The sequence below is a fragment of the Octodon degus genome, unplaced genomic scaffold (assembly GCF_000260255.1).
Source record: "Octodon degus isolate 3935 unplaced genomic scaffold, OctDeg1.0 scaffold00261, whole genome shotgun sequence".
Classification (NCBI taxonomy): domain Eukaryota; kingdom Metazoa; phylum Chordata; class Mammalia; order Rodentia; family Octodontidae; genus Octodon; species Octodon degus.
In genome coordinates this window covers 2446914-2471385 of record NW_004524837.1, presented here as the reverse complement: position 1 = coordinate 2471385, position 24472 = coordinate 2446914, and the positions used below count along the sequence as shown (strand labels likewise).

General features: G+C 36.5%; 1 protein-coding gene and 1 pseudogene across 10 annotated transcripts in view; both read right to left on the bottom strand.

Moving 5' to 3' along the window:
- Positions 1-24472, bottom strand: part of Afdn (afadin, adherens junction formation factor) — a 185254-nt gene that overhangs the window by 121081 nt on the left and 39701 nt on the right. For all 10 annotated transcript variants that reach the window (XM_023706500.1, XM_023706508.1, XM_023706503.1 and 7 more), the window contains exon 2: positions 5172-5367. In XM_023706500.1, the coding sequence (XP_023562268.1) occupies positions 5172-5367 (196 nt within the window). The remainder of the gene's footprint in view (positions 1-5171; positions 5368-24472) is intronic.
- On the bottom strand, positions 1031-2400 carry LOC111814049 (annotated as a pseudogene).

Genomic DNA, 24472 nt, shown 5'->3' with positions numbered 1-24472 from the left:
TATAAAGGCTTGCAGTTTATCATTCTTAATAGCTGAATAATATTCCATTGTGTAAAAATACCACATCTTTCTCAATCAAAGACTTCTAATGCCATGCACAAATTTAAATTTTAAATGAGCAATAGCTTCTTCTGGTCAATGTATGACAACATAATCACTAATGATGATAATGAGGCCACTAGAATTGGCAAAGACAAGCTTGGTCATTATGCACCTCAGTTCAGGAACTTAATTGTGTTCCATGATACTAGTAAACTGAATTGGATGAGAACCAAATCAAATTTCCCTAAATGGACAACAATGAACCTAACCAATGAATTCGATTGTTTTCCTCCAATTTGTCTTTTGTTATTGTTGGGTTTTTTAGCTCTTAGATCTGAAAATGTCTTTATTTTTTAGAAAATGAATTCCAGGGGTCTGGGGCGATAGCTCAATAGTCTAAGCGCCTGCCCAAGGACCCAAGTTCAATATCTGGTACCACATGCCATCCCGGCCATGGAACTTCTGGTGTACCATGCCAACCTGAAATTGGGCTTGGTGACACACTCCTGTAGTCCCAGCACTGGGGAGGCCAAAACAGGAGCATCACTACATTAGTGAGACTCTGTATCAGATAAATAAATATTTAAAAAAAGAAAAAAAAATTAATTTCAGGAAGGTTAAAAAGCAATACCAGAGGGCATAGGTGCAGAAATGGATATGGTCAGTCATCATAAGAATATGACAATATAAATATCCAAAAACCATGACTGAGGCGATCCAAACAAAATGTGTACGTAATTCCTAACTAACTTGGGCATTTCCTAGACAGGGAGGAAACAGTTAACATTTAAAGTCCTGACAGTGTTTTCCTTGGTTAATTACATTAGATGGATTGTTTGCCTTTGATCAAAATCAAATTCTTTTAAATATGGATAAAGTATTACACAGGTCCACTGTTAAAACAGACAACATGCTGTAAGTTGATTCTGGTACAATGTATTCCAATAAAGCTTAGAAAATAAAGATGTCGAGTAGCTTTGAACTAAGTTTAATACTCCTCTCCTCTGCTGACTTCTTTACAAGTTGGATGCAGTGGGATGGTGCGTTCAAAATGCACTAGGCAGGGGGCCCGGGGAGATGGCTCAGTGGAATAAGTGCTTCTCTGGCAAGCGCAAGGACCAGAGTTCAATCCCCGGTTCCGCAAAAAAAAAAAAAAAAAAAAAAAAAAATGCACTAGGCGATTCAGCCATCAGCGGCAGAAGGCAAGTGTGCCGAAAAGTCATTGATGACATTTAGTAAGTGTTTTGTTCTTTTTTCTTGTAATGTGAACACTCCATGTCGCCATGAACAATACCTTTTCCTGTACTATCAAGGGCATATACTTCCCCTTCCTACATCCACACCGTCTCCCTGCCCTTCACGATGGGCACAGTCTTCCCTTTCTGTATTCTGTATGGCCCAACTGAGTGTTCATTCAGATTATGGATCACTTCACTTGGTATGTCTCCCCGTCGATTTCCACTTGATAGGATTCCATTACCTCCTGGATGGCATCACCCACATCACACAGACCGATGTCAATGCCAGCACACTTTATTCCAGTATTACTGGCATCTTTTGCAGCTTTTAATAATATATCATATTTGAGATTAAAGTGACCGTAAAAGCACAGTCAATTATCCTACCACTTCTATGAGTTACAAAGTCGATCTTACAGATGTCATCGTACTGTAATACTGTGATGTCACCTGCATTGGGTGTGTAGCGAGCAGCAGCTATTGAGAGAATACCCAGGCAGAAAGGCCAGGCTTGCATTCAAGCTGTTCTTTTATGAGCTTGTGAGAACAGACTTCCAACTTCTCACAGATTTCTATCATTGTCATCTCAGGCTTGATCCACCTCATAACATATTTTCTAACTTGTTGATGTACTTTCGCAGCTTCTCGAAATTCATTCCAGATCACTTCACTAGCCTGATTTAATGCTTTCTTTTCTTCACTTGTAGTTCTCTAAGTAGCCGTTCACCTGTCCTGCATGGGTGGATACTCACACTCCTGCCCCTTGGGGAACATGCCGCTAGGGTACAAGTCACAGATGGGCACCGAGGGAGGGTCCATCTGAAATTTTGATCCTCTCTTCTCTTTCTTCTTCTTTCCAGTTGGTCCATCTCCATCATCCTCCTTCTCATCTCTCTCTCTCATCTAGCACTTGTCTTTCCAACTGTTTTGCTACCTAATCCATGGAGGTTCCTGATGCTTTCTCAGGTTCTTGCTTCCCTGCAATAGCCCCTTTACTCTTCTGCTGCTGCTTCTTTTTCTTGGCTGCTTCCTCCGCCAAAGAAGCAGCTCCCTCTTCATTTGGGTCCAGGTTACTGTTCATGTAGCTCCAAAAGGCCTCTGCCTCCTCCCCACCTGTCATGATGCCAGAGAGAGCCCCTCCAATTTGTTTTGTAACCAGAATTGTAGAGTAAGTTCGTGAAGCAAGGTACTACTATACTGGATCTAGTGCAGAGGTCAGTAAAAACAGCAAGTAGTGGGTCCAGCTAAGTATTCATTGTGCTAAAAGGATCAAAGTTACAGAGAATTCTAGAAATACTTTACGTATTAAGACTTTCTGCCTTAGTAATTTCACTATGTGTATGTGTGTGTGTGTGTGTGTGTGTGTGTGTGTGTGTGTACTTTTTTTAAAGACAGCGTCTCATCGTGTAGGTCCAGCCAGGCCTTGAACTCACTATATAGCCCAGGCTGGCCTTAAATTCATGGCAATCTGTCTCCCTCATCCTTCCAAGCACTGGAATTGTAGGCAGGTGCCACCAAGCCTGGTTAGTTTCATACATTTTAAAAAGTAGTATAATATTCTGCTTTGCTGGTGGCTGAAGTACAAGTCTAGCCACTACTTTTGCTCATGAAAGTTGACAGGCAGACATGCTGCGTCACCCTGTGAATACACACTGCTGAAGAACACTAAAATAAATGTTGGAGAGTGCATCTGCCAGACACAGTGGGAACCTGACTCTAGGAGGCTCGTGGGCCCCAGTGGACAGCACAATATACCTTCTGCCCACATTACATGGCCCTGTCATAAAAAAATCAACATGAATGAGAAGGGACCACCTGGGCTCTACAGAGCATGGCAGGGTCATGCGGCACACTTACAACAATACAGTCCTCATCAGAAATGAAACAACTTTTAGGGGCTGGTGAGATGGCTCAGTGGTCTAAAGCACCTACTTAGAACAAGCTTAGCAAAGCACAGGGACCACAGTTCAATCCTCCAGCACCACATGCCAGCCAGCCCCGCCCCCTGGTGGGCTGAGCTGGCCACACACACACACACACACACACACACAAATAAAATAAAAAAAAAAAAGAAATGAAACAACTTTTAATTTCCTTTCACTTTATGCACAGCATTATTGTCACACATCTATTTCAGATTGTTAGTTGTTAAATATTCACCAATTTTCTGAATTTACGTATTTCCTTTGGCCTGGTGGTGCCATTTAAGTCATTCAGACACTGAGGTCAATAAAGAACCTCCAGAGAGGGCAGAGAGCCTATATGCTCAGATTCCTACGTCTGAGCAGAGGTGGGGACATCACTGCTCTATACACAGAAGCGAGCAAGGGGACTTGAGGGCACACCACTGCCTTTTTCTCTAAATAGTTCAGCTTTGTTTAACTATTACAAATAATCTATTTACTTTTTAACTTTAAAAAATTCTAGGGCTGGGGAGATAGCTCAGAAGAATAAGCACCTGCCTGGCAAGCACAGGGTCCTGAGTTCAATCCCCGGTATCGCAAAAAAAAAAAAAAAAAAAAATCTAGTAGAAAATTTAAAGGAACATTCCTTTAAAAATCACAGTAATTTTTAGATCTCAAAACAATCTTATATGCTAGTATTCTGAAGACTTCACTTTATTCAACTACTCAAACAGCAACAGACAGAAAAGGGGTCAGAAAAAATTAGAGGGAAAATGGGAGGGGTGATTATTCCAAATTGATAATGTCCTTTGTTGTCAATTTTAGTTTGGGAATTTATGCTGGGCATGTTCCTGTAGCCTTAAAAAATGTAATAAACAAATTTGCCTTATGTCCCACTGAAAAAAAAGGTTCATTACATCTGAAATTCCCACACATTATAAACAAATTTCAAATGTACAAAGAAAGCTGTATATTTGTAGTCCAAAGACGTGTGTGCATAAAATTTAAGAGGTATGTAGACAGGGTCTGCTCTCCCTTACAGAACCCTTTATTTGCTATACTACTATAATTGGTATTTTTTACACAAGTTATTCAACATTTCCAAAGCACCTGTATCAATTTATATAGATTTCTATATTTCTATTCAGTCCGATTGGAGTTATCATTTTATACAGCTATACAAGATTCTTTCAGAAATTCCCAATGTTAAACAAAGAAGAAATTACTAACTATATAAGGAAGATTTTCCTTATGAGGTCTTAATTATTCCCAAACAATAAAAATGTGCTCTTTCAGAAAGCAAAAACACAACAGCAAGATCAATGGCATATACCCAAATAACATTTAACTGTGTTACTAGTACTTATAATATTGTGTATGTAAAATATTTCTCTAAAAGCAGTTAGTTTAGGGTTGGCTCAACAGTGGCCTAAAGTGTCTCCTTAGATAAGCTTAGGCAGGCACAATGGACAGCGGTTTGATCCATGGCACCACATGCTCTGCCAATGCCACACTCAGGGCAGGGCTGGCCGGCTGGATAGATATATAGATAGACAGACAGATGCAATTAGCTTATCACTGGTTTATGTGATACTCCAATATGTCAGACAAAAAAAGTTTTTGAGATAGTCTTGCTATGTAAACCAAGCTGCACTTGAACTTACGGCACGATCCTGTCTCAGCCTAAGTGCTGAGATTACACAGTGTGCTATGCCTGGTAGATAATTTTAATTATACAATGCCATGCTTCTTACTTTGGCAAAAGAATATGTTACACTTACAGAATCATTCTAACTTCCAATAAACACATGTGCTAAGAATCTGAATAAACACTGTTCTCAAACATAAAGTTCTGACCACATGCCAACTACTCTCCAGCTTGTGTAAAAATGGAGATGGGAATAAACCATCAACGTGCCTAATATGCTCCTAGACAGGTCATCTGCTGCAGGACACAGTCCAGTAAACCCTGCCTATATACACTAACCCCCACTGACGTGAACTTCATAGAGTGAATATTTGGGTGAAGACAGCATGCGCATATCAGGGCGGAATTTCTCTGCCAGGGTCTCAATCACATCCTGAGTGGTTGCAGTACTAGAGACCCGGATACATTTTGTTGCAAAGTTTCCAGCAGCTTTATCTTGAAAATAAAATCTCATCACTCCATGGAACTCCAGATCCTAAAAGAAAGCAAAACAAGAGATTCATTTTGACAGCCATAATAAATTGGAAAAAAATGTTACCCATCAATTTTAAAAAATTTCATTATATAAACATCTCAGAAACTAAGATAGGTGTTCATTCTTGTCATTTATTATCTAAGTTTGTACAAGTTTCTCTCTGAATTGTCAACAAATAACCCCAAACTACCAGATTATCAAGGAGCCAAAGGTAGACACATCCACTGTAGCTAGGAAAGGTGGAAGGGAATGCCCTCTACCATCCAAAGAAAAGATTACATGGATCACAGCACAGAGGATCAGATGGAAATAAATCTATTCAGTGTCCTCACCAGGATTCCCTGCATATAAATTTCTACAGCCAAATAGGAAAATGCAAGTATAAATCTGTTACTAATATGATTTAGGTACTCACCTTGTATAATATGCTAAGGGGGGGGGCAGGCAAACCCCAAGGGAGCTAAAGCACCATTCATGTATCTAGAAAGTATTAATGTTTTTGTGAAACATTCCCCAGGTCCCACCAAGCATAAAGTGTCCTATAAAATCACTTTGATTTCATTTGTGCTACATAAATGTTAGTAATTACTTAGTTTGGCATCACATAGAAGTATCTAAATATATTGTAAGTAGACCATCACCATGATAAAGCAACCTTCTGTATAGTTATTCACATAAATCATAAATTTGGGTGATACAGGAGTATGTCTAAAGAATTCTAGCAAATCTGAAAAGATTAACAAAGTTCCTAAACCTGAAAATTAGGTATTATCTAATAAGAAAACTAACAATTTTTATAATTAGCACACATTAATGTTTATTACCACATATATCAAGTACTAAGAATTTTGCATTTGATTTCCCTAAATAAGAGTTGGGTACTATCATCATCACCACTAAATAAGGAAAAAAAGAACGTCCAGGATTAATTACATTGACTGTAATCACACAACTTTCCTGGGCTCTGCCACCTCTTCTTCCAGAGGCACTGTGCCATCCAAACAGTGTAATGTTAATAATTTTTCTTTGATCTCACAACAGGTATGATAAATAGTTCAGAAAGAAAGGGATGGATAAGCAGGAAAAAGAAATCTGAATCCCAGAAGTTAGCATCCTGTGGCAATTGCTTACCAAGACAGAACTGACATTCAAATACAGGGACTTGGGCTCCAGTGGAACCAGAGGCCAAGCTCACCCCTCAACCCTCACCCACTGCTGGCCCCATGCCTGTCCACCCTGGGGGTTTGCAGGGCAAAAGAAACACAATCCAGGTTAATACCACAGTTGAGTCCTTGACTGAGTTATTTAATGACTAGGAAACTCAAACATTCTCAATTATAAAATAAAAGTAAACATGTTTTAAGGACTGAAGATTACAGCAAGTAGCATGCTACCTGGCACACAGTTAAGTGCTCAGCCATCACAAGTTTCCTGTCTCTACAATTTCTCCCAACAGAACACAGCTTTACTGAGAGAAAGCTAAGTGCTCCCTATATCCACCATAATGCTCTGCAGAAACTTATGAAATCTGAGTCAATGCCCCAGCAAGTGTATTACCCTAAAAATAAGGCCAGGTCTTATATTAATTTTTACTCCTAAAGTCAAAACAGGGCTTATCTTCAGAGGATGTCTTATGTTATCACGTATGACATGCATAATACAACGATGTAAATTTACTTGTGCACAAAAAAAATCTACATTTATTCAAATACAGTCATTTCACCTTCTTCTGGAACAGCATCGTAACTTCAAACCCCAAATTCTTGTCTGAATTTCTTGCAACTCCATTTCCTATAGAACCACTGGCCCCAATGTCTCATGTTCAGCAAGAGTTCACCTTAAATGAATACACGCAACACAGCTGTCAGTGGTCTTATCTCATGAAGACTTCACCTAAACCATAACCTCTTGAGGCTAGGCTTCACAAAGATTCCATTAAATCAAATGTTAAGACAAGTGTGGCACCAAAAAATGCTAGTTGAGAATGATGGTCCACACAAAAGTGACAAAAATTGCAAGCACCAACCCTCAGAAAATGTTTATTTCCATGAGTGTGCATTAAGTATGTCTGTTATGACACAGCATGTTGAATTATGAAGATTCCTATTAGACACAACTACATTCATGCATTATCAAGTGTACATTATTTGTGTGTTGTATTTATACACCAATTGGTCATTTGGCAATAAGTTTACATAGGTGTTTACTTCTTATCCTAAAGCACCCACTTGGGTATTCACAAATAATTACCATTTATGTTAAGTAGTAATGCCAATAATACTTATATATTAATATTATTTTATAACTCAGTATGTCTATAATGTGTCCATTTGGTTGTCAATCTTAACTGGGGCTTATTTTGAGGGTCAGGTTTACATTATGAGCATTTTGAAAAATCACCCTATGGTTTATTGTCCAGTTAGGTGGTATTATGGGGAAATGTGGAAGAACAAATTCTTCCAGCTGTGCTTGTTCACTCTCAACTGACAACAACCCTAGAAAAAAAAAAAATTTAATTTGTAATAAAGAGCCCATAAAGTCCCAACAGCAGGGCTAATAATTTGAGTCTGAGAGAAGAGGGGTCATTGCTATGATGCTACCCTGGCAACATTATTAAAAAGAAATCAAAAAGGTCTAGAGACACAGGCTGGACAAGCAGCCATAGAATGCTGTGAGCAGAGCTTGATGGGAAATTTTGGTCAGAGCTGAGAAGACCACAATGCTGATAAAACAGAGCCAGAAGCAGACTCAGGAGACTGCAGTTAGGAACAGGGATTACACTGGCAGGTGGACTCTAAGCCATTTTTGTTATGTTTTGTCAGAAAGCTCATCTTTGCAGGAGGCTAAATTTAACTGCCACAGACTAATTAATTGGTAGAAGAAATTTCAAGGCAGTCTAATACTGAGGCAGTAGTATGGCTAATTTTGGGGGCTTTTAGCCAGATCTATGTTGTGAATAAATGACTGAGCAATAAATGATTGAGCAGAAATGATTTAAAAAATTTTTCAATTTGGCTTTAAAGGAAGCTCATGTAAAGTTACAAAGATGAACCAAAGGAAAATTAGACAGATGAAAATATTAGCATTTAAAAAGCACTTTGAAAGTGGAAAATAGATAACCTTGAGGATATCATAAGAACCAGCAGAACTATATTCTCTAAAGCCTCAAAATTGCAAAAGTGAAAGACTTTACTTTGAGATTACAACTCGAGGACACCATATTCTAGAATGGCAGTGGCCTAGGCAATGTTCCTCACAATTAGATTTAAACACAGCAAGCCAGGTACTAAACCCAAAAGCCTTGCTACTGCTCTAGGGGGTGGCAAACTTTGGTGTCATCCATGTGGCACTGGTTTTAAGTGCATGCAGAATGCAAGAGTTGTGGAGTCATGAAGGATTCTGCCCAGATTTCAGAGAAATGGTTGGGAGGTAGGGTGCTCCTGAGAGGGTGGTGTGTGTGGCTGTAATTATAATGCTGAAGGTAAAACAGAGATCTCAGAAAATCAGAGAAGCCAGGAACATGGATGGTCTAAAGAAAGATGCATGGAGTGAGCAAAACAGGCCCAAGAGAGAATCTGTGAGGGCAACAACTGCTAGGAGCGCAGTAGGAGCCGAGTGACCCAAGGCTTTTTTGCAGTTTACATCTTTACACAGATTGTACCAGATGCTGGACATAGAACTACTGCACTTAATGTTGGCCTGGCTGGGTTTTGGAATGGGAATGTTTATATTATATCACTGAATGTTGGAAGTGTTTAACTTTCTTTTCATTTTTATAGTGACTCATTGCCAAGAGTTCATCTTAAATCTCATGGGAAACTTTGAACTTGGGATTTCTCTGCAGTGATCAAAGTGTTAGGACTTAGGCAACTCAGAGAGATGGAGTAAATGTATTCTGCATAAAGGGATGTGCAGGACACATTTTCCATCCAAGATGAAATGTTATGGCTCATATCTATCTGGATGTCGTCCCCCCCCAAAGCCTCAAGCACTAATAGGTAGGGTGTCTGAGTGTGACTGGATCATGGGTAATACTGGATCATTAGTCCACTGGCATAGTTCTCCTGGGTTTGGGTGGAAGACTGATAGAAGAGAGAAGACCCACCCTCAGTGTAGGTGGCACCAACCTATCAACCAGGCTTATAACCTGGATGGATAAGAAGATGGAAACTCTGCTGGCTCCTGCCTGCCATGGCATGAACTGTTTCTCCTTTACCAGGCCCCTCCTTCAGGTGCCTTGGCCTAAGCCAGCCAAGTGGACCTCAAACTACAGACTGTGAACTAACATGTGGATAGTGAGTATTTTGTCCCAGCAATAAGAAGGTAACTAAGCTAATATCCTAATAATGATTTAACCAACTCAGTTATAATTTTAAAAGGACAAAGGTCTCCTTAAAGAGGGGGCCTCCCTCTTACATTAGTGTCACTTATACAAATTACATTAAGGACAAAGAATAGGAAAGTAAAAAACATGGCTGCAGGTTCTCCAATACCTAAACAAGGCACTTGTTAGCAGCATATTTTCAAAAAGTATTTCTTTTGAAAAGACTAGCCTGTGGTCAATCACTCCATGAGTCAGGGTGCTATTCTCAATTATATAGTTCAAAGGGAAGAAAAAGAATACAATTACTTGTTCCCTTTCTTACTGGTTTTTAATCCTGAGAGGCAATCTAGTTTCTCTGTTACAGACTTGCCTTTATACAGTATAAACTTCTCTGAAAGGTATCATCCCTAGAAATGGACAAACTGTTTACAGTAAATTTAATGACAAATATAAAATAAATTTTATCAGAAAGATACAACACTTAGAACAAAGTCTAAGTGTGAAATCACTGACGAGTGCAGAAAACAAATAAAGATGGAGATGATCTTTGAAATATATTTATCAATAACTAATTAATGAAATTGTAATCAACTGGCCTTCTTTTCCAAATCAGAAGAGACTTTCTGATGAAATTACACAAGAACTTAAAACTTAGATAAAAAACAAAAAGGAGGCCCTGTGGATATATCACAGTAAGGAAAAAAAAAAAAAAAACAAAAAACCAGCAGTAACATTAAAGTGTTAATAGTTTTACATAGAGGAAGTACTCAATTGTATAAATATTATTTTTTAAAGCTAGCACATTAAGTATACTTTAAAATTATATGCATTTCATCACACTTTTACAAGGCAAGTAACACTCCTGAAAGTGCAAGAGGCTCAATGAAAGCTATGCTTCCTAGTCCCCAGGAATTCATTCTCAGGAACCTCTTTCTCACCCTTTCCTCCCACTCTCATTCTGTGAGCCAGAAGCTCCACGAACTCTATACAACTACGTGACCTTACAATTGTCTTCCCAAATACAAAAGCATTTTCTGTAAAAATTCAATGAATGAGCTTCATACCAAACAATCTCTTCAGATAATGAGTGTACTGATTAAGAGCTTAATCTTTTTTTTTTTTTTTTTTTTTTTTAGTACAGGCTGTACAGGGTCTCACTACACAGCTCAGACTCATAATGATTCTCCTATTTTCAGCCGCCCAAGGGCTGGGATTATGGTACACAACACCACGCCCAGTCTTAATCACCATCTTAGCACACCAGGGATCAAACCCCAGCTGCTGCACTCTGCCTAGGCATGTGATTTAAGCTATCTGGTCAGCTCAAGAGTTTAATCTCTTGATTTATCCCTGAACTCAAATCTCAGTTCTACCATGATATTCATTAATTTTTGTTTCAGTTTCCTCATCTATAAAGTATCAATAGTATTTGGGCAGATTTCGATAGGGCGCCAAATGAGAGCAACTTGGAAAGTATATATAACCTTTGATCCTACAATCCAAATCAGGGAAAGCCTTTACTCTGTACCTGCAACCATGCAGTTGATCTTTAAAATAAAATGAATTTATTAAATTTTGTCTGAAAACAGCACAGCCTCTACACAGTGCGCATCTGTGAAGTGTGAACCAAACACTGTATTTCCAACACTTGTTCACCAAATCTGAGTAAGACCAAGTTCACTAAACATGGGCATGGGGGGAAAGGGCATCTTTCAGATAAAGAGCAAGTTTCTTGCACTGAAAAAATTAGGTAAAGAAGATGTATACATGAGCACATCTCCCTTTTTATGAAACAGAAATTCAGCCAGTACTCAAATGCCAATAATGAAAAAATATTCTATGAGAAAACAGTCCATCATATAAAAACAGACACATCAACTATTTTTTAAATGCGTCACAATCCTATCAACTTTCAAAGCAAGACTGATACTAGACTTATTGGGAATTAGAAATCTATCTCAAATCCTTAGCCAGCATTATACGGCTGGGGCATCAAAACAGTGCAGGTTTTCCCCCAAAGTACTCTTAAACTATCTACTTTGGAATGATTACCCATACATACATTTAAGAGGTTTGAAAATGAAAAATTTAAGAATACATTAAATCCACATGACAAAAAGCAATTATCACACTTGTGATTTAAAAAGATGTTTAAACTTCAATTATAATCTTTAAATATACATGTACACATATAAAAGATATGCAGAAATAATCCCTAAAGCAAATTCATGAGTTACAATGAATTTTGCGACACACTCTTTGGAAGCCGGGCAAAGCTTACGAATTTCTTCTCAGAATGAAAAGTTTACATGCACAAAACAAAATATTACAACACAATTATTTAAGTATTTTAAAGCCTGTGATGTACAACTACAAGTGCTTACATATAAAATAAGATCTTGATTTCTGGAATAACTTTATACATCTCTTATTTTGAAAGCAAATATGAGTATAAACTTGAGGGAAATCCTAAATGTCACTTAGAAGTCAACAAAACTTTACTGAAAATAAACGTAATTCTTTGCTCACTCAAGTTCAGAGACGCTGATTCCCGTTCATAGCCCTCAAGTTAAGAATCTGAAATAACTCCAATAATGGGCAATTCACAGACTACAAAAGTAGTATTTGTTAGCTAGAAAATAATGCTCTATATAAAAGCAAAATTCATCTCACATAGTTTTACAAACTAAGCTTAATTTTACTCACCAGTATCATTCAGACCTATATTCAAACTAAGTCTTGAAAATGATCATTTTTTACAGTTAATAGTTAATGAAATGGACCATGATAGACAATATCTATAAGGAACAATGTACTCTGGGTACAAAACAAGGCAAATACTATTGTTCCTTGAAGTTTTTATTTCAGTGATTCCTATGTATCCCCAGAGTTACCAAAGAAAATGCAATTCTTTCCTTACTATGGGTCACAGTCAAGCCAGTATAAGTTGAGAAAAGCTTTTGCAGCCTTAGCACTGTTGATGTTTGGGACTGGGTAAATCACGTGGTGGGACTGTGCTGTGCTCTGTGAGATGTTTAAAGCATATCTGGCCTCTAAGCATTAGAGCATTAGGTGCTAGCAGCACCCCACATCCAGCGACAACTGAAACGATCTCCACATGTTTACATATGGCTCAAGCTTCCAATAAAATTAAAATTCTTGAGTTATTTTCATGTTCATCTACCAAATAACACATCTCTAGCTAATGCTCACCTAATATAACAATAGCCCCTAAGAACAAACAATTGCTTTCTAATTCATTTAACTCTTTTAAAGAGTATCATTAAAGACATTACTAAATTTCTTGATAAAGCCATTACACTGTGAACAATGGTCTTATCTACAAACCTGGTGAGAAGTCTGTCTCTCTCTCAATACATAAAGTGTCATCAGGTATGGTGGCACATGCCTGTAATCCCTGTATTCAGGAGGCTGAGTCAGGAGGTCAGCTATGAGTTCAAGGCCAGTATGGGCTACACAGAACAGCCCAAACTATGTACAAAGTGAGCCCCTGTCTATTATTTATATATATATATATATATATATATATATATAATTTTATTTAATATATATTAAACGTACATATATATTAAATCAAGGTATAGAAGCTCACATATTTCTTTATATTAAAATTTCCCTCAAACAAAATAAACTTAATATACTATTGTTATATTAGGTGAGCACTAGCTAGAGATGTTAGTTGGTAGATTAACATGAAAATAATTTAAATGAACTAGTACTTAACATATAAGATGTAAGACTTCCTTTTTTTATAATTTAGCTAAATGTTTTCTGTTTTGGCACTGTTTGGTGTTTAGCCTGCCATCTCTTTTATAAAAATGAGATAACATGCCCCCCATCCCTTGTCACTGTGGGAACTGAATGAGATAGGATGCATGAAAGTATTTAACACAGTACAACAGATAGGACATTTTAATCAATATTCCTTTCTTTGTTCAAAGATGGCCATGCAGTGACCTACAGTCTTTTCTACAAAAGTAATGAACTATGTAACCTGTAGGACAAATCCTAAACTAGATATACACCAAGATCTAGATAATTACCAATGGCTTATCACCTGAGTGTGTGCCTATAGATAATGAATACATTATACTTTTCTAGTTCAAAAAAAAATGTTTAAAGCAAAAGTTGACCTTGAAAAGTTTTGCACTACCCACTACAATTCTGAGACCTCAGATGCAGATTTAAGTAAAATGCTACTGGTCCTTGGTTAAATTTTGAGGGGACTATCTGGTGTAGCTGGAGATTTGAATTTGAAATTCCAGGAGCTATGAAAGCTCTGAGAAGAACTGGTAACTGTAGAACTTACACTCTGTCTTCCTAGTGTCTACAAGAAAGTATGACCTGGGCTGTTCTTGCTTTCCTGAAGTCAGTACACACTAGTTAAGCCTTCACTTCATATTATGTAAGAAAATGAAATGGATCTAATTCAACTGCAAGTATAAATTAAATTTATAGAGATTTAACTTTAATGCAAGATTGGGTCCTATAACTCATACTGCTTTATTCTAAATAATGTGTACTAACTTATTACTTAGTTCTGTAAGATCTTTTGTTTTGATAGGCTATTTTAATAAAGAAATTTTTCCAACATTCACTATTTATTCATCCTGAAAGTAGATTCATTTTGAAAAGCAGTTTGCCCAATTAATTAGATCATTGACTGACAGAATATGAAAAAATTATTTTTATGACAATATAAAAAAACTAACTTATGTCCACCTCACTTCAAAGACATAAGTAAACTCAGGTAACTACCTTGAAAAACCTAACCTGTATCAACTATCCAGTTTCAATATCAAATCAGAATTATTGAGGACAGGAAAACACATATGAAGAAAAAGTACACTTATTGTCACTAAGCAACCTGTTTTCAGAAAATGATTTTGCTTGTAATGTACATAAAATATTTTGTATAAATTTAACTTATAAATTAAATTTATAAGTTCCAGATAAAAAAAATTGTCCTCCCCTCAACGCTAGAAATAAACATTCTTAAGTTTTTATTTTCTATGGGGAAAATAAGCAAGAAATTCAGAATAATCCAGGAAAAAATAGCTACAAATGTGGAAGGATAGCCCACTAGATTTTTTTAAAAAAACATAAAATCTCCATTTTACAAGACCTCTAGGTTTAAATGAAAGAAAATTTTCAGAAATAGACTGTTAGGTGTTGTCTCACATCAGCATCAAAAAAAGACTTCTAAGTGATGTTGACAAAACAAGATGCACAAGCAAGATAAAACTGGATCAATACATCATACTGTACTGAGGTAAATTCCACAGGGCTAGAGACACAAAAACCAAACTGTACAATGAAGCATAGAAAATGTCTACATGGTTTAGGAATAAGGAGAAAGCTCATAACTATGATTCAAAGTCCTAAGACAACTGAAGGAATGTTAACAACTCTGACTATATGACTTGTGTCACAAAGCAAAACAAAAAAAAACAGAAACAAAAACCTACACACAGTACTTGCAATGATAAGTAGCACACTGGGAAAAAATATCTCTAACTTTTATCACAGTAAGAAACACTGTTTCTCATAAAAGCTTTCTAAAGTTTGAAGAAAAAGATGGGAAAATACAAAACAACCTCAAGCAATTCCCGAAACAGTCAATGTTCCAATACACACACAAAAAGATGAATCACTTAATCCATAACAAAGCCATCTCGAAATAAGAACAGTAAGAAGCCATCCCCCAACAACCTGACTGGCAAAACACTAAAAGATGTCTCAGCATACTCTTATTTGTGTAGCTGGTGAAAGAGGAAAAAAAGAAGCACACCGAGGAAGAATTTAGCAATATTTGGCAAATTTTCAAAAATACACTACCAAAAAACGTGAAATACCAATAAAAACTTTATTCTCTGTGGGACAGGTTAAAAGGAAAAGTTTGGACCAAGTGAATAAGACTGATTCACATGTGATGAAACACTATTAAAGCAATGAAAAGTAAAAGCAAAAGTAACTCTGGACAACCGAGGCAAGCCCTCCAACATCATCACAATCCCTGATTTAAAATTACACTACAAACCTACTGTGATAAAAACAGCATGGGGGGGGTATACCCAAAGATCAATGGGGTGGATCAGAAGATACAGAAATAACTCCAAATATACTCAACTACTTTATCTTTGACAAAGAGACCAAACACATTCACTAGAAAACAAAGGTCAGTTCTTTAATGAACGGTGCTGGAAAAACTAGCTATCCACCTATCACAGATTAAAACTAAACCTGTATCTTTCATCTTACATTAAACAAAAATTGAAATGGATCAAAGATCTAAGTATTAAAACAGAAGCACTACATCTGTGGGGAAAAAGGAACTCTTCTTTATTGTTGGTGTTGGTGGGAATGTAGACTGGTGCAACCACTGTGGAAATCAATGTGGAGATTCCTCAAGACACTAAAACTAGAGGTTCCATTCAACCCAGCTGTTCCCTCCTTGGTATCTTCTTGAAAGAATTAAAGACATAACACAATGATGTTCACGCATCCATGTTTGCAGCAGCAAAGTCTGCTAAATCTTGGAAACAGCCCAAATGGCCATCAACCAATGAATGGATAAAGATGTGCTCATATTGCCCAGTGTGCTACTTATCACTGCACTTATTGTGTGTATATATACTGGCGTACTACTCTGTCATAAAGGATAAACTGGAGAAATTTCTAGTTCAATGGATACTCCTTGAGATCATACTCTTAAATACAATGGATACACTTGTTCACATGCCACATTGTTGCTCTAATGTTAGAAACAAAGTACAAATAAGGACTAAAATGCATTTGGGAAAATGGGATAGCAGGAACAAAATATTAAATTGAGAAGGGAAAAGGGGGGGGGGCAGAGAAGAAAAAAGACAGGAAGGAAAAAATGGAAACCCTAGCTTTCGTGAATAAGCAAGGGAAGAGAGGTTGAAGAGAGAGGAGGGTAATGGGGAAAAACGAAGCTATGAAATATACAGGTACAAATTTCCTATGATAAATTCTATCATTATGCATATCTAAAATATACCAATAAACCAATAATTTTAAAAAGCAATGGGAAGCAAAGTGGATTGTGGCAGAGCATGCTATGTAAGACTTACAGTCAAGTGAAAAAGCAAGGGGCACAACAGCCAGCAGCCTAAACATCATTACAAGGAAGGAAACAAACTCAAGGTACATCTCCAGAAAAAATAAGATGAGTTTAGAGCATTCATTATACTAGAGATTCAGGAAATACTCCAAAGCTAAACTGGTTCATGTCATTAGGAACCCTCCAACCAACCAGAAGTTGCAGCTGACCAAATACAGGCCAGAACACCAAGAAAAATAAAGACTGCACTTGACTTAAATATGGAATATATAAAAAGTCCACAGATTCATAATGCTGCTAAAGAAAAGTAAGAATGCCAAAATTCAAAAAGTCAAATTCCTGATGGGTAACTAAACTAGGGTATCAATACCTTACTGTGAAAATAAGCAACTAAAAGACTGTATTATTAGTCTTTCCTACAGATTGGATATGGAGAACTTGTTTCTATTTGTTTCAACAGTTCCAACCAAGTAAGCCTAGACCTCGTTGATAATACCTTAGGTAAAGGCTAATAAGGAACCTTATGGAGGGGCTACTCCAACTTAACCAAAGGAGATGTGATATGAAATGAATGCATAGTACTACATATCACCACTCTGAAAAAGAAAAAGGCAGATGCAGAACACGGATATACTGCAGGAAAACAAACTCAATATTCCCCAAAAGTCAAATAAATTTAATGCAAAAATGTATTCTTGAACTATAAAGAAATCTGAGTACAGGCCAGGTATCCAGTAACATCAAGGAATTATTGCTAGTTTTGTTGATAAAACTACTCCTTATAGTTAAATTGCTTGAGATGCAGAGTTAATTAAGTATGATAATATGATAGCTTTTAGAATTTGCTTTAAAATAGTTCTGCTAAAAAAAAAAAATTAAAAAAAGTAATGAACTAAGAATGACACAACTTCCTGGGCATTTTTCCAGAAGAATTGAAAATATCATACCACAGTGATATACATATGCAACCATGTTTATGGCAGCACAACTTGTAATAGCCAAATACTGGAAACATCCCAAATGCTCATCAACTGAGTAATAGGTAAAAGAGATGTGGTATTTTTATACAAGGGAGTATTACTCAGCTATAAAGATAAACTCAAGACTTTTATAGGTAGATGGATACAATTGGAGACAACACTCTCTAAGTGAAATAAATCAGACCTATATGTGTAAACACACTATTATCTCCCTATTGTAAGAACCTGAAATAATAAACAAAATCTAGGGGCTGGCCAAATAGCTCAGCAGATTAAAGTGCCTGCAAACAGCTGCAGGGGTTTGATTCCCCGGGCCTGCGTGCCCACCCCACCCCTGCTGAGACAGTGATTGAGACTGGGTGTGGTGGCACATGCCTATAATCCCAGCTCTTGGAAGGCTGTAAACAGGAGAATCACTACAAGTCTGATCCACTAGTGAGACCCTGTAGATCCTTCCCTAAAAATTCTAAATAAATAAATCTGAAAGGTACAACAGATAATTGTGAAAGAGAAAGGAACTGCTCAATAGAAAAGAACAACTGGGATGAGCTAAAGAAAAAAAACAAGCAAAAATGTACATGTAAAGATAGCTAAGATAACTGTACTACTAAACTTCTATTGGTTTATTGAAAGGAACAATTAATACTTAATATTTTCTTGACAAACTACATGCTTATATTCGGCAATCTGAACAACTTGGAAGATAACAATATGCAATATAACCACCACCGTTGAATTCATATTATTATTTTTTACTTCAAAATAAAAAATAACACAACTGTAAAAATTATAGTCTAGGGGATGAATTTCATCTGTTTCAAAATTTCTGTATTAAAAAATGTTTCATAGGAAAATAAGTTATAATTGCAAGCTAAGTAACATCAAATACTAACGTAAACCTACTTTCACAAAAGTGCAGATGCTCCAGAAAAATGTCAGGGAATTTGAGTCCATAAGTAGAAAATAAATTATGGAACATCAGAAGTCAAATACCTCTTGCTTAAAAGGAGCGAGCAGCAAACAAGTGGTGAAAAAGTGAGAAAATGAGGTAGAATCTTGGAAATGGCCCAAGACCCAGTACTTTCACTCAATACGCACATACTTTTGTTAAGACACTTGAGTTCTCTCAAATTTACTCATTTAAAATGGAAGACCTTTTAATGCACATGGCTTTGTGCTTATCAAATGACTTATGGTATGTTAATCTATCTACTACAAATAAAGTCCTTGATGATAAATCTCACTTCCTATTTTCAAACTCTCAAGTGCTCACACACAAGAACTAGTTTGGGAAATACATATATATTATATCCCTATGTAGCAAAGCAAAGCACAATAGCAAAAAATAATGAAATATTTACTAAAGCTCTCCATGTAGGTAAAAAATGAAAAGTAATTACCTTTGCAGAAAAATTCATAATTATGGTTTAAATATGAAGTGTTCTCCAAAATTCATGCATTGAGGGCTTGATTCCCAATGCAGCAATGTTTTGAGCTGGGTGTGCTGAGCTCATTAATGTGCTCATGAGTGACTGGGATATTGGCAGGTAGAGACCAGACAAAGGTAGTAGGTCACCAGAGGCATGTCATTGAGGGGTATCTCTGGTCCCCAGTCCCTTTCACTTTCCCCTTCCCTCTGCTTCCCAGCTGCCGAGAGTGAGCAGGTTTCCTCTACCACATCCTTTTACCATGATGTTTCTGTCCTGGACCCAGCCACCATGGATTGAAACCTCTGAAAGTATAAGCCAAATTAAGCCTTTTCTCCTTTAATTTGTATATGTCAGGTATTTCGTCCCAGCAACAAAGATAACTAAAGTATAACCTTACTTTGAAGTATGATTTCTCAAAGTTCAAATCACTTCCAATAATTTAAATGACTCTACCCAAATCAACATATGTAAAAAACATGGCAAAGAAAGTGTGAAATTCAGCACCCATGTAATAATATCCAAAACAAAATCCTAAGTATAAAAAATGATAAAACTTGTTTTTATAACATGCAGAAAGATTCTCCTGTATGCATATGTAACACTATAAAGAAATTTCTAAATCTCAATGGCAGGGTTAATGCATCATATAAATTATACACACAAACATTACTAGGTTGTTATATAGTTGTATTTATGGTGCTTTCACATCAAAGCAATACAAATACTCAAACTATAGCAACTTTAATCAAGGATGTTCCCTATAATCAAAATGCATCCATCTACACCATAATATACAAATTGAATTCACAGCACTCAGAAATTATTTCAATTAAGAAAAAAAAACCTTCAAGCCAATTACATAAATTTTAAAAAAAAATCTTCAGATCTCATTTTAAAGTACTGTAATAGCAAATAAACACATTTTTAAAATCAGGTATTTTCTTCAGTCCTCTATTTAAGGCCTTTTACATCTAATCAATGACAAGTATATACCAGAAGACTAAAACAGAAGTAGAAAGAACAATAGGAAATAAAGTAATTCTTGAGTTGTTACAGCACCAAAATTATTGCTTTCTAGTTGGAATTTTATAAAAGCCAAAACAAAAATTTGTCTCTGTATTGCCATGCTCTCTTCAAGTACCACTAGCAATCCTGGAATGTTAGCAAGTGTCTGGTGCCAACCAATACCTTGTACCTGTCCTTCCTGTTTTACTGTTTGCATTACCAAATGACTACAGCAGATAGGAATGTCACTTAGTACCAGGCGTGAGAAAAACAAAAAGGTAAGCTGCATATATCAGCAATGGGACTTTGCAAAGGTCAAACTGAAGAGGAGGATTATCAGCAGCAATAATTTACAAAAGAACACAAACCCTCTACCTAAGGGCAAAGAGAAAGATATAAAAATAGCTGACTGTTCAACTGAGCAGTTTTCTTCACTTGCAAAGAGAATTACTGTTAAAGAATCAATCACTGAAATAGATCCTCATTCACTGCTATGAAAATTTAATCACTAGAATAGTGTCTCAGCTCCCATGCGCAAGAATCTTTCAGAGTTAAAACACATATGCTAGAGGTTAGCACATATAAATAAAGATCAAAACCAAGTAAACTCTGGAATAAAGTCTTTAGATAAGTAACAGCATACATAACAGGTATGCACTCAAAGACAGGGACAAAGAAATACGGCTAAGCATAAGGTTCCATGACACAAAAAGGCCAAAATCAGGGATTCTGTTTTTATATATAAAGTTGTACTGTTCACAAAATCTCCTTTAAGGATACTTTAACAACAGATTACCATTTCTAGATAAAACTGCACACAAAATAAGAAAACACAAAAAATTATGGTTTTGCTCACTTTAAGAAATAAATGCAGTCAACCTAAAATATACATACCCAACCTCCACATGTTCTTAGACACTGCCACTTCCCACAAGCAATATCAAACACTACAAAGTTAAACACATAAATAAGAATGATGTTCTGCCAGAGCAAAGCAAAACAAAATGAAGAAAAAGAAATAATGACCACCATACAATGAACATAATGAATCTCTTGTCATCGGTTAAGTACCTTATTTGTACAAAACGTGTTAAGGACTGCTTATGTGCTACCTACTTCAATTTTCATAACTTGTTACTGTTTCTATTTTTCAGAAGAAAATGGCCTTCGGAAATAAGTATCTTCATCAGGACCACACACTAATTCTAGTGGATCAGAACCCATAGTGAGGCAGTTCTGAAACAGCAAGCCACACTTTAACACCTTGCTACACTATCTTATCTCGCTGTATAAAAATAAGGCTGTAGCAACCCTAGTTCCAACAAACAGATTAAAAACCTGATAATCATTCTACTATATGTGAGATAATATAAAATAAACATTCTGTTGTTAAACACATGGCTGAATCATAAAAACCAAAGGGAAATCCATGTAAAAGTAGTAAAGGCTGGAAAAATAAGTTTATGGGACAACTCAATAAATGGCACTGAGCAATGAGACAAACTGGGTAGAGGAAGAGTTCACTTACTATAACTTAAACAGATTCCAGCTCTAATTATGTAAACATTGAACTGTAAAACTTTCAGAATAACATAGAATATATTCATCAAACAAGAGGGGGGAAAAGAATGAACAACATTAAAAGGTAAACCCAACTATGTTTTTAAAGTTTTAAATTTAAAGAGGAAAAAGAAAAACCAGGGCCAGGGAGATGGCTCAGTGGCAATAAGAACTTCCCTAGCAAGTGCAAGGGCCTCAGTTCAATCCCCAGTTCCACCAGAAAAATAAGTAAATAAATAAATGTATATTTTCCAGACACCTAATGTACAAAATATTATTCAAAATAAAGACCACCCTACTACTGATTAAAGATAAATAGCCCATTTGAAAAATATAAACAAAATGTACTAATGGGCAATTCAAAGGAAAAAAAGAGAATAACTACAACTTAAAACAATACTAAGCCAGCCAAATAGCTCAGTGGATTAAAACACCTGGGCGCAGGGGCCAGGGGGTTCAATTCCCCCACCTCCAGCCCCACCACCCCAGGCACACTGAAATGGCAATTGAGACTGGGTGTGGTGACATGCGCCTGTAATCCCAGCTCTTGGGAGGCTATAAACAGGCGGATAAGTATGAGTACGATCTAGTATGTAGACTCTTCTCTAAAAAAAATTTTAAAATACTAAAATAAAAGCAATACACATTTAAATCACAATTACTGTGATTTATTTTAAATACTTCAGCCTGTTGAAGTTTTTTTTTTCTTTTTTGGCGGAACTGGGGATTGAACTCAGGCCCTTGCGCTTGCCAGGGAAGCACTTATTCTACTGAGCCATCTCCCCGGCCCCCCACTGTTAAAAATTTGAAAATACTAAGTATGCTATAAACCTCAGGTTTGAAGTGCAAACCTGTACAACCATCTTGAAGATCTATTTTGCAGTACTCAGAACTAAAATCTAGAAATTCTTCTTCTATGTATCTATTCTTAAAATAGTTTAATGAGTATAAACAAAGATGTTCACTAAATCTGTATTTGTAATATATGAAAAGTAAAAATTTAGGGCCAGGGAGATAGCTCAGTGGAATAAGTGCTTGCCTGGCAAGCACAAGGTCCTGAGTGCAATCCCTGGTACAGTGAAAGGAAGGAAGGAAGGAAGGAAGGAAGGAAGGAAGGAAGGAAGGAAGAAAGAAAGAAAGAAAGAAAGAAAGAAAGAAAGAAAGAAAGAAAGAAAGAAAGAAAGAAATTTAATCATCCTTAGATAGGCATAAAGATAAACTATGGCTTAGAAAATGGAATGCTATAAAATAATTAAAATAAATGCTCTGTACCTACTAATGTGAAATTCTAGCTTTGCAGTTCCTGAAAGAGGAAGGGAAAGAAAGAAGCCAGTTAATCCTGTCACTATTAAATCTTTAAACTTTCTGGTCATTTGTCAAGTGAAAGAAACATAAATAATAATAATAATAATAATAATAATAATAATAATACATTGCTGGTTGATTTGGGAATCAAATAAAGTAACAGAACAGTCATTTGTAGGTATGCAAAATGTCAGAGAAATGTGACAAGGATGATCACTAATAAATTCTGGAGGCATGTGGACACTGGACCAAAAGGTCAGGAGCCCCCAAAACAAGAAGTCTCCAAGGAGAACCACAGTCCAGTAGGAATTAATCATATTTTTTAGGACAAGGGTTTTCTATGTTGCTTCAGTAAAAATCATGAAGAAATGGAAAAGGGTGAAAATGGAGTTGCTGGTGAAGGAAGAAACAAAACTAATACTACTGGTCAGAACTCAGAGTTAGGGCATAAATCAGTTCAAAGATAAAAAGCTCATTTCTCAATAATGCTCTGAAATCACATTAAATATTTTAAACATCCATTAAAATGGCAATGATAATCTGTAATACATGTTTAAAGAGAAAATTAATTTAGTAGCTAATAAATACTCAAAACAGATATAAAGCCTATGGGACAGAATATTTTTATTTCCAGTTAAACCATCACTATTATCATCATATTCTCTCCTCATATGTATACACTGGGAAAAGAAAAAATGAATAAATTAGTCTACCCTCCTGCAAGGAGAGACATATACATGATAAAGGCACGATACACAAAAGACTTTTGAGTTTTAAGTGGGTGCAGTTGCCTTGTTTGTTTTTGGTCTTTTTTAATTTTACTGTATTTTTTTTGGTTGGATTGTTTCTTATGGGAGGTTTATTTTTTTTTTTTTTTTGTGCCCAGGACCGAACCCAGGGCTTCCAGCTTGCTAGGCAAGCATTCTACCACTAAGCCAAATTCCCAGCCCTACAGTTTTAAGTAGGAAGAAGGAGCAATTTCACACAATCAACATAGACTTGTCCAGTGAAGGGACATGAGCAAAACCTAATTATAGGAAAACAGCATTCTAAGCCAAGGGACAGCAACCAAGTAGAAGCCCAACTAGCAAGTCCAAGAACAGCCAGGAAACAAGCCACTGTAGCTACAGAGGAAGAACAGGAAAAAAACCACATGATTTACTCCTGGGAAATGAACCTTATTGGGCTTCTCAAACCAAGCTACTCTGAGTGACGACAAAAAAAAAAAAGAAAAAAAACTGTATAACTTGACCAGAAAAACTATGTGATTTACCTTAAGGTTCAGAAGTATATCACTAGGGCCTAAGGAGAGTCACATGGGGAGAAGACACTCTCTCAGGCTTTCACAGAGAGCACATTGGCCAAGCAATGGCCGTGACTCATCCACATGGCT